At 44.8% G+C, this 12,105-nt stretch overlaps 1 protein-coding gene across 2 annotated transcripts in view; it reads right to left on the bottom strand.

Moving 5' to 3' along the window:
- The window catches only part of CPNE3 (copine 3), a 444,306-nt gene that overhangs the window by 91,660 nt on the left and 340,541 nt on the right, over positions 1 to 12,105 (bottom strand). For both annotated transcript variants that reach the window (XM_069621306.1, XM_069621305.1), the window contains exon 11: positions 11,596 to 11,729. In XM_069621306.1, coding sequence (XP_069477407.1) covers positions 11,596 to 11,729 — 134 coding nt within the window. The remainder of the gene's footprint in view (positions 1 to 11,595; positions 11,730 to 12,105) is intronic.

Genomic DNA, 12,105 nt, shown 5'->3' with positions numbered 1-12,105 from the left:
GTGATGGGCTACCTGCCGAATTTTACAAAACCTACGAGCCGGAATTGACTCCGCTGCTGCACGAGGTGTTCCTGGAGGCCTACGAGACGGGTATCCTGCCTGGGAGCATGCGTGAGACTCTGGTGGTTCCGCTCCTCAAGCCAGGTAAACCTGCAGATGACTGTGACTCCTATCGCCCTCTCGCGATGCTCAATTATGATGTCAAAATTCTTACAACCATTCTGGCTAAGCGGCTGTCCAGGGTGATCGGAGGAGTGGTGCACCCCGACCAGAGCGGCTTTGTGCCGGGCCGCAACACCACTGCCAATCTTCGTAGGCTACAACATGTATTATCACATTCCACTCATGTAGGGGAATCTTATGCCTTACTCTCTTTGGACGCCATCAAGGCGTTCGATTCTATTTTCTGGGAATGGCTAATTGCGGTGCTTCGGGAGTTTGGCTTTGGAGAACGATTCGTTAGATGGATCACAGTTCTCTACACTAAACCACGAGCACGAGTAAAATCTGGCCGGCTCATCTCCACGGCATGGGACATACAAAGGGGCACGAGGCAGGGCTGCCCGCTCTCCCCTATGTTATATATACTTGGGCTCGAACCCATCGCCATTTTTTTTAGGAAACAGTTCTTCGATGCTGGTATAAGGCTAGACGGGGTGGACCACATAATTTCCCTGTATGCAGATGATGTCCTCCTCTATGTGAGGGACCCGCAGTTGAATGTCCCGACCATGCTGGAGGTCCTCAGCAACTTTGCCAAGGTATCAGGCATACACTTCAGCAGACATAAGTCTTGTCTGTTTCCGTTAGGTGCCCTCCAAAACACACACGTCGATGACCTCCCCTTGCTGGGTATAAGTTGGCGCCCCATCACGTTCCGCTATCTGGGCATTAATGTCTATCACACGCCTGAACTTATGCACGTCAACAACACGGCAGCGGCGCTGCCTCCCTTGCGCAGGTCGATTAGGTTTTGGGCTCGCCTCCCCCTATCCATGATGGGCAGGGCTTCCATCATCAAGATGATTGTTCTCCCCAGATTTCTTTATGGTTTCCAAAACATTTTTTATTATATTAGGACACCCTTCTTTCGCCTTTTGGGGAAGATACTTAAAGACTTCCTGTGGGGAATTAGTAGGCACAAATTTGCATTATCCACGCTGACCCTACCCTACGAGCAGGGAGGCATTCGGCTCCCTGATCTGGAGCGATACTACCTGGCTGCCCAACTAAGCTTCGTGGCTAAATGGCTAGCTGATGATGACACCCCCGAAACAGCGCTTTTACAACGCTCAATTGCTCCGATCCGGCTAAACGAACTCATCTGGGCCCCTCAATGTCTTGTGGATGGGATCCCATATTTGGCTACCCTGGGGCGTCAGATATGGCAAAGGGTTAAAATTCTTCTCCACTTGAAACATAGATATACTCCGGACACACCGCTCCTGGCCGACCTGTGTCAGAACTCTGTAGACCTTGCTTCCATTAGATACTGGGAAAGGCTGGGAGTGTACACTTGGGGGGACCTATATAACGAGGGCTCCTTCCGGGATTTCTCCTCCTTGCAGTCAGTAGATGGCGTCCCGGCTGGCCAATTCCTTTGGTACTTAAAGATCCGTAAATTTGCCCGGACCAAATGGGACGCGTGGCCAGAAGAACCTGAAACTGACCCCTTCATAACACTCCTATATAGTTTGGGAGATGGATGGAGGCCTGTGTCCTGTATATACAGCCATCTAATCGATAGGCCCAATCCCCGCAGTCAGGATCTCAAACACAAATGGGAAGGAGACTTGGGGCATGAATTGTCTGAAGCAGAATGGGGCAGAGCACTAGCGTTTCCCAACGTGGTATCTAGAAACTCTAGATTTAAATTGATTCAGCTTAATATGTTATATCGCTCGTACTTGACACCACTTAGAATAGCTAAAATATATGGGCTATCCCAACATAACTGTCCTTGGTGCGGCAGAGATGAAGCAAATCTTTTACACATGTTCTGGGGATGTGTCCAGGTCCGGCAACTCTGGGCGAAGGTGAAACTCCTCTGTAGCGAGGCAGGCATGACCAGATATGAGTGGACCCCAAAGGAGTGCCTTCTCGGAACGTATCCCAGACTGGCCAAGTTCAAACACTCAGTTAAGCTCATGGACCTAGTATGCATTCTGGTCAAAAGGACCATTGCTATGGCCTGGAAGCGACCTGGAGGCCCACGATACCAGGTATGGCGTAACGAACTGGAGCGCTGGATAGGGGCAGAAACCTCTGCTTGGGAGGATGGGGTTACCACATCCCCCGAAGACACGAGCCTGGCACTCTCTGCCTGGAGAACTCTCACCTGGGCCTTACTTAACCCCCCCAATGACGATAAACCCCCTTGAGTAACTTGCCACTATCGAAACATGCTATCTGACACAGAATATTTGCGCAGTCCATAACTTGAACTTATTTGTTGCCTGATCTTCCTACGTTGCTTACGCCGCTGACCATACGGAGACTTGTTAATGTTGTTTACGTTTTGTTGTTTCTGTTTAATTGTTAATTTCTATTTGGCCTATCTTGAATAATCCTGACTTATACCAATGTGATCGCACAATGTTATGATGCAACTGTCTCTTATATAAATGCCAATAAAGAAATTTGAAAATAACAAAAAAAAAAAAAAAAAAAAAAAAAGAATTCTGGTAAGTAGAATAACTTTGTTTAGACCTAAACATTAGAAGTCCAACCCTATCTGGAGATTGAGTGTCTCAAAAAGACTTCTGGGCGGCAGAACAACGGAAGGCAGAAGCTGTCAAAATTGTCAAATAGCAGAAGGAACGTTTTCATAACAAGTAAGTAAAGGTATTTGTTTTAAAGAGTTCAGGGGCGCTATGTAGGCCACCTGAAGGATTTCAGCCTCTAAGATGGATGTCCTTAGGCCTGGGAGAACACGGTTAGTCCACCCCAATGTGACTCAAGAAACTCAGGAGGAGCGAACAGCAACACAAAGACTACCTAGGTAAGTACCCAGGATTTAAACTGTACCTTCTATGATGAAGAAGAGTAATGTCACTGACGGGCCCCTAAGGTGGGACAACAGCAGCTCTAGTTCGTAAATCTGGCCTTGGCGGCTGGATGAATACCTTTCGGTGGGAGCAGATGGTCAGACTCGGTCACATGGATGCCCAGCATCTTCGTGGTACTTGGTTGTGGAGGCTCGACAGGCATCATAGCAGTGATGGCTGTCACCCGACAGACATCCTGCAATTTCCCAGTCCATGACTCAACTGAGGGAACTTCGATTATCAGGATGGAGTCTCTTTAGGCCCAGACAGGTGGCCACAAGTTTTCAGCCGGAACCGCGCTTGACGAGACGATGCACCGCAGCAGTGCCAGAGGTCCCAGGGTATTCAGAGATTGCAGGCCCGGAAGGTCGCAGCTTGACGTGGGATGGCTCAAACTGTAGCTGGTGTCGAAACTGGCTAAACCCACCAGTACCAGGGAGGAAGCCGTCTGATTTGGATCTTCCCTGTCGCACAGAAGAAATGGCTGTAGCTTCAGCGGTCACTCAGTCGGCTTTGGCGGTCGCTGGAGGTGGCTGCAGACATCCTTCTTTCTTCAGAATGTATCTTCCAGTGGTCGACTCTGGCTTCAGCATCAAGACCCTCGCCTTTTATGCAGGAACACAGCCAATCAGCATGCATGCCACATTCAAACTTTGGGTGGTGGCTAATGCCACACCGGCCAACTTGTAATGAGGCCCGTTCCTGTGGGGCACTTTCTTCAACTTTACACCTCCTACAAGTGATACTGGAAGCTACCTACTTGAACTGTGACACTGTTCTTCACAGAGCCCTGGATTTGTAGAGACGTTCCCTGATATACTATGTATTTTTAATTAGGGTATTTAGTGAGCCCGGGCCTAGCTTTGGGAAGCAACAGAATGCTTTACAAACATAAGGGGAAGAACACAAGTGAGGGACACAGAGAAAAAAGGAGTGGTAGCTAACAGGGGAGGGTGGGCAATTGGCAGCATGGGGTTGTGGGAGGACACAGTGAGGAGCAGATCACTGAGTCTCAGGTAGACTGGGGAGTGCAGGGTGTGTGGACCGAGGTGTTAAGGAGGTGCCATTCTTTAAAGAAGAAGGTCTTGAGCTCCATCCTGAAATGTAGACGTGATGGGGCAAGTCTGATGTTGACGGGAGGAGGTTCCAGAGTCTTGGAGCATAGACAGAGAAGGCATGTATTCTGATTCTTTCCTTCGTGCACTGTTGCAATTCAAGTCTGCAAATGTCCGTACTTCTGGTGTATCGCAGGCCTCTGCAGATGCTTTTCTCATTGAGGTGGCTTGGGGACTTCAGGATGACAGCCTTGTGGATGACGCAACAGGATTTGAAGATGATACAGGCTTGCAGTGGAAGGCAGTGCAGTTTGATGACGGTAGGGGTGATGTAGTCCTTCATTGAGTCTTTAGGCAGCATGCAGGAAACATTTCATGGTAGTCACCGGAAAGCCTTCCAAAAGGGCATTGCCACCATCCATGTGGGAGAGGACCAAGGCATGGACCAAGGCATGGACAGCGGATAATAAGCTGTTTTCTGGGATCAAGGATTTCATTTTCTGCAGGAGAGAAAGTTTGTACCAGACAATTTGTGTCTTCCTTGCTATGTGCTGTTTGAACGTCAGGTACCTGTAGATGTTGCTGTACGGTTATATGGATATGAATTAGAGTATACTACTTTATTTAGAATGTAGTAGGAAACCTGAGCTAAATTCTATGTGGCACCCGTGGATCCGGAAACATGATGGTAATTACTGTGCGTAAAATTGCCTAGGGGTGTACTCTTTAACTTACATTTGAAAGTCTCTATGCATTATGTCTGCCACCAGGTATGGGGTTTTCATTTTAGGATAAAAAGTGAGTAAGGTATTAACTGGCCATTTGCTGTTTTCTATAAACACTATGATCTGCTATTTGTTATGTATAACCTCAGTATTTATTTCCCCTATCATAAATATTTCATGTGTGACCTTATCAATAGAGTGTACATTTTTCAGAATAGCATTGTGGTGCACTTCTCCTGTCCTGTCTATTGAGATTAATTGAAACTCCCTGCTAGCCTTCTTCTATCCTGAAGCTAAGCCTTACTGCTCTGCTACATTTACCATTGGAGAGGCCAGTATTTCACAGGTACACAAGTTCAACCCTATCTATGTCACACTCAGCCCTCCAGATGAGATGCGTAACAGGCCTCTTTACGCACAGAAATCTTGTGAATATGGCCCTTTTAATTCTTCTTTGTGTACCACTTACACAGGCTATTTATGGCAGCACCCCCATACATCATGGAGCTCATTGGCGACAGCCTGGCAGCAGGTTGCTTATCACTCTTTACTTTAGCAATGCACACAGTTCCTTGAAAGAAGCAACTGGGATGAGTCCTGGTCTGTTTCATTTTTTTAACACTCTTCTGTGTTAATGATTCTATCAAGATAATACTTTAAACAGGAATTTGTGCTTTGTTCACTTTGTTCAACTGCCTGCATTTTGTAGGTCACAGTGTTATTAAAACATCTTAAATCATGAAAATGTGTTTCACTTTGCTTTAGGACACAGGTAGTGTTGTGTAAAATGAAAATTGTCTTAAACAAGGGCTGCATGTATGCTTCTTTTCCTTGGTCTTAATCCGCTTTAATGGGGGCAGCGCAGTTGCTGCAGCATGGGCATTTCAGACTTTGTTTTCTTTTCATCAAAGAAGCACATTAATTACATTCAATGGCTTGGGGTTCTTTATTTATTTATTTTGATATTTATAAAGTGCACAGCATGCAGAGCCATCTGGGTGCTTGATCTCTTTTGTAGGAGAGGCTCCCAGCAAGCAGTTGGTTGGCTTTTGTATGAAGGAAAAGCTTTTTGCGTGTTCTATATGAAGATGTGTTTTTTTTGTCTTAAGATTGCATGTGTTTGCGTGCATGAAAGGGCACTATACCTAGTTTGTTTTTTTAGTATCAACAAATAGCTAGGCATGTGGTCTGAACTCCCTTTCTGACCACCCACCGCATGCAGGTATAATGGATACAGGTAGAAGCAGTGCTGTATATATTTTCAGTGTTATAGATAGTACTGGTACCTCTCAACAAGATTGCTATATATTGAGGCAGAGTAGCCTAATTTATCAACGGAGCTGCTATACACATGTCATGGTACAATGCCAAATATGCACAGAAGGGTTGATTGCATCATGCCCAAATGTCTTAGCAGGACTGCTGTTTTTGGGCAGTACTGGAATTTCTTATCCGAGCTGCTGTTAAGAAAGCACAAACATGTGTTGGCATTTTCTGCAACGAGCTAAAGTACTGAGCAAGAACAGTGTATGAGCGCTTCCCACCAACCTCTGACAGTGTGAGAAGATGGCATTGCTGTCATATACTTCAATCCCTTCTACTTAATCTTGTGCTTTTCAAAATCTCTGCTTCTCGCATGTCCAATTACTGAGTCCCACTGCCAAAAATCTAACAAATTTCAAAGCCTCATTATGAATCTCCTGATTAATATAGGATAGTTCAAACAGGCATAGAGCTTTTGAAAAACTATGCATGTCAGGCAAGCCTCACATGGAACTGCCAGTGCACTAATCCTATGTGCCTTTCAGTGTCAAAGGTCTGTTGGGAAAGGCAGAAAACACACATTTCATCCAGGATGCTCTAGTTGTAATGGCTCAGAACACACAACTCTTCAGGGCTGCTATGCTTGCAATGGCTTAGAACACACACCTCATCAGGGCTGCTATACCTGTGATGGCTCAGAACACACAGCTCTCCAGGGCTGTTATACTTGTAATGGCTCAGAACACACAAATCACCAGGGCTGCTAAACCAGTGATTGCTCAGAACACAATTCATCAGGGCTGCTATGCTTGAAATGGCTCAGAACACACACCTCATCAGGGCTACTATACCTGTGATGGCTCAGAACAGACACATCTCATTTGGGCTGCTATACTTGTAATGGCTCAGAAGAAGCACATCCCATGAGGACTGTTATATGTGTAATGGCTTAGAACACACACACCTCATCAGGGCTGCTACACCTGTGATGGCTCAGAACATACAAATCTTCAGGGCTGCTATACTTGTAATGGCTCAGAATACACAGCTCATCAGAGCTGCAATACCTGAAATGGCTCAGAAGTAGAACACGCACATGCCATGAGGACCACTATACTTGTAATGGCTCAGACCAGACACATCTCAGTTGGGCTGCTATACTTGTAATGGCTCAGAAGAAGCACATCCATGAGGACTGCTATACCTGTAATGGCTCAGAACAGACACATCTCATCTAAGCTGCTATAATTGTAATGACTCAGAAAACACACCTCATCAGGGCTCCTATACCTGTGATGGTTCAGAACACACAACTCTACAGGGCTGCTAAACTTGTAATGGCTCATAATATACACCTCATAGGGGCTGCTATACTTGGAATGGCTCAGAAGAAGCATGTCCCAAGAGGACTGCTATACTTGTAATGGCTCAGAACACACAGCTCATATGGGCTCTTATACTTGTAATGGCATACCGTGTTTCTAAAGCATCTGCATTCAAGCAAGGGCTACATCTGGTAAGACAAACCTCTAACTCTTTAATTCCCAGCCTAATGGCCAGAAGAAGGTTTGCACACATCTAAAAAGGTGCACCCAATGGTAAAGCTGCACTAGATTTTTAAATAGAAAAGGCATTTTCAGCTTTTTGGATATTTATTAGTGCTATGTTAAAAGACAAACAGAAAAACAGGAGAGGAAGAGCAACTCTGAACCTAGGCAATACTGGAGAACAAAGGTGTGGCAGGGGGAAGGGGAGTGAAGGGAGAGAGAACATACTAGACAATCCAAAACAGGAATTCGAGCAACAGGAAGAGAGAGCAATGAGCTACATGATAGGGCAACAAAGAACGTGAGAAGGGAAACCATTAACAATAGGAGTGAGGGATAGAAGCAGAGCAAAAAAGATAGAGACAGTAAAATAAAACACAGGTCAACAGCAGGTGGGGAGAGATGGAAATAGAAAAGCAAGACTAGAAAAGGGCAGGCCAATAGCATAAGAGACAGTGCAAGAAAGATAATCAAATGCAGTAGCAACCACAACCAAGAAATTGAAAAAAGAGATACAGCCAGAGTAATGACACGAGAGAGGAAAAGGAGTTAAATCAACCAATGCAGCGAGATATAGGAGGAAAACAGCAAAAATAGGATGCACAGATGGGAGAGGCAGAGTGACAGAGAAACAGACCACAAAACGCAGCATCACAACACTTACGGGTGAGAGGCAGAGAATCAGAAAGTGAGAGGCAGGGGAAACAAAGTAGCAAAGGGAAGGAGAGATGGAGCAAAAACATGGAGTGGCTGTCAAGCAAGTAGTGCCAGGCAGCAACAGTAGGACCAATGCTGGTAGAGGGAGGGACTTGATTTATGAATCACCCGATGTAACTAGCTGGCATCTCTAGTAGCTCTTAACAGAGTTTGTGCCCAAGTATCATGTAAATGAAGCAGTGTAGTATGCATTTACAAGGTTCTTGTGTGGGGACAATGTTTTCCACAGGTGCAATACATAAATTAGAACCACTTTGAAATACATCTGTTTTGTCACTAAGGTTTTCGAACAAAGTTTTAATTTTACACACAAATTGGATAGTTGTCAGACACTGTTGCTCTCTTGCGATGGAGGAAACTCATTTTTACTCTCTTGAAATTGGATTTCCTCTCTAATTCTAAATATTGTGAGTAAAATACTCTCACTCCAAAATCCTATCTGGAGCACTGGTCACACTCATCTCCCACTCACAGCACACCTTTGGCCAGGGCCAGTACATGAAGAAGCGGCTGCTCCTACTGCCATTAAATAGCAAGAAGCCACCTAGAGGTGAAATGATAAAGATTAGCTCGAAGGTCTGTGGATGATCCATATCGAGGATAGCTTGTGGAGACCCGTGGCAGATGAAGCCAGTGCAACAAATAAAAAGATTGATACATTCCAGACTCACCCACAGGTACTCCAAATGTTTTGATAGTGTTTATTTTTTAAACTGTACTTTTGTGTTAATATGCTGAACTGTGCTCTTTTGCTCCTGTGTAGCTAGTTTGGAGTCTTATAAAAAATAATACGCAAACATGCACTAAAATGTATGAAAAGGTTGGCGGGTGGGTAGCACGGTTGTACTGGGAACCAAAAGAGGCCCTGTAAATAATGTTCAAAGTGGCCCCATATCACACATTTTCAGCAAGGCCAACACTTTTCCTATGAGAACATGTGAAAATACCACACACAAGAGGCCCAGGGTGCAGAGGCCTACCGGGAAATCTCCAGAGTTCCCTATGGGCCAGTCCACCCCTGGTGGGTAGACGGCCAAGCAAGCGTGGAATGGACAAAAGAATGGGTTCCACCTGGATTGTTTTCAATTTTTTTCTCTTCAGTCAAAAGACATTTCGGTTAAGATGTGTTAGGGAAATGTTCCTTTTGCAAACCTTTCCCCCTCGTCCAGAACCTCTCACCATTACCGTTCATCTTTGCATTTTATCTGCAAGGTCCTGATCCAGCTGTTCATCACTGCAAGGACTTACAGCTGGCCAAACGGCTAGAATTGATTTTGGGCATCCTCGAAGCTCTGCTGAGATGCTGGGAAACGGCTGTGCTTCCCTACACAAAGAGAAGAGCATTCTGGAGACACCAGTTCTGCTGCAGAGCTGCAGAGTGCTTCCTGACCCGAATCTTGTCCAGGGTCAATGCAAGATGTGCAACTGCAAAGTCATCTGAGAAGTTCTCTTATTTGTGGGACCGAATCTGGATGCCCCCCTCCTTCCCCCCCAGCTGTCTGAGGTCTCCACAGAAACCTAGAAACAACCAGTGGTGATTGCCCAGGAACTTGCCACCCAATGACCCTAAACAGTGACAACACCATTAAGGCATTTCTTCCCCAGCAATGTACTGTCACCTGGGACTGTTCTTAACTTTGTAGAGGTTTGGGGACCTGAAATCACTTATATCTCTTAAACTGTCCCCCTTCCCATTAGGTTTGCATTTGGCTTAAAGCTCTGCTCACTTTAGCCCTCTCTGGGGCTGGGCCATGGTTGTGTTATCCAGGTCAGTACTTCTCTGGGTCATCCTTTTGGACCTCAGGGGTGGTACTGCTTTTCCTTTCACTGCAACTTGACTTAAGCCCCTGAAGTCCCTATTTCGCTTGTTAAATTTGCTCTGCACTTACAAAATTCAGTACTTTACCTGCACTACCTGAGTGGCCACTCCTGGACTACTGACCTCTTCCATAAGGAGCCTTTGGGACATCTAAAACCTCTACCAGAGACTTAGCACATGATAGGGTTGGACTTCTGAAGTTTTGGTATATGGTGCTGAGTGCCTTATAATTATTATAAGGCCTATGTTTTCATGAGTTTATAACATCTCTTCTCCCTACGTTGGGAAATGCAATTGTTGTTTGAATAACTGCTTGCGATTCTAAAGTAGTGTGTAACCCCTAGTTGGTTACCCACTGTGAGTTGTATATTTGTAAGTACGTTTACTTACCTTGAAATAAAGTGTTCCATAATGTAGTGTTGTAATGTAGTGTTGCAATAAAATGTGTTGTTTCGATGTGGGGTTTGGGAGGACCCCCTCGCCTCCCCCATTAAAATAAATTGCCAAAAACGGCTGTGGTGAAAACACCACAGCTAAAATACATGCACGAAATTTGCCATGATTAAAACACGTGAACCCATGATCACATGATGACTATGTGCAATACCAGTTGCACATGATAAGCCCTAAAATATGCCTGCTTAAGCTCTCCCGGAATTCCCCTCAACTCACCTACTGGAGGTACAAAGCAGCGCTTATCAAGGTCTTGCACATTGTTTTACTGTTTAATAGCTCGGCATGAGGCCTGGTTGAGGGAGTCGCTACAGCCTATCTGTCCACCGAAAACATTTTTTTATGATGCACAGAAAATGATATTTCAAGACCTCTTTCAATGTTATGGAATAGAAAAATTTGCAAATCTGAGATGCTCAAGGGCATATCCTCATTTGCTCCAGAGGGTATCTTTGTGAATCAGGGCCCCAGAGCTCCTCACCCTTCCAACAGAAAAATCACACATTCCTGCGCTGGTGCTTTACTGCCTGCATGCCCAGATGAGAAACATTGTGTAGCGTTAAATTCTATAAAATGGTACCATGGAGAGATTTGAACTAATAAAAACAACTTTTAAAACAATGCAGCTGGATGCTGATATGTAGTGGGTTAGGGTGTTTTAGGATTCTTCAGGGTTACAAGTGTGTATTTTAAAATATAGTTAAATGTCATGAGCTGTTCAATAAACCTTTAGCCAGTGGCCATGTATAGAAATATGGTGTGCAAAGCAGCTTCAAGATCTTAGGAGAGCAAAACCACATTCCACCAGAATTACACAGGATAGGATTGCTCAGCTGCCACAATTACAGGCCTACATATTTCCTGGATCTGAGTGTCAATCCCGCGTATCACAAAGTGTAGTCATGTTGTTTAATTCAATGAAGTAAATAGAACTTGTAAAGCAAAGAAGATATATATATATAGACATACGTATCGTAATCCTGAATGACCTGTCCCACAGACCAGATCGCTGTCAGGTACTGATTGACGCCATTGGGGCTGATATAATGCAGGGAATCCGGTGAACGTGGATCTCCATTCGAGCCAGTAAAGTCTATACCAACCTGTTGGAATGAACAAAATAGACACAAACAAAATAAATAATAAGCTATTGTGAATGGATACACACATAACTTCTTCAACTCAGTCAGTCACACTGAAATGTGCTTTATCGCAGTGCCGATTAGTTGCCAATGGCATGGACACATTACTGGATATTGGAGAAATGTCTTATGCAGAGTGTGAAGTGGAATATACATTTATGACCAGTATATTTAGGAAGCAAAAATTTAAGGAAGCAGCAAAAACGGAGTTTTCACTTTGATCCATTTTAGCATGAGCCGCATGTCGTGTAAAATTCCCAATTTCCTCTCTTGTACACTCTGGCACACATGCATGTAGGAGGTCTTCCCTGATTCTCCCTTTTTGAAGGCTGGCAAA

This window comes from Ambystoma mexicanum, chromosome 5q (assembly GCF_040938575.1).
Source record: "Ambystoma mexicanum isolate Mex_15411 chromosome 5q, UKY_AmexF1_1, whole genome shotgun sequence".
NCBI classification, from domain to species: Eukaryota; Metazoa; Chordata; class Amphibia; order Caudata; family Ambystomatidae; genus Ambystoma; species Ambystoma mexicanum.
Note: the sequence above shows the minus strand (reverse complement) of the source record. Positions and strands in the feature narration are given on the sequence as shown.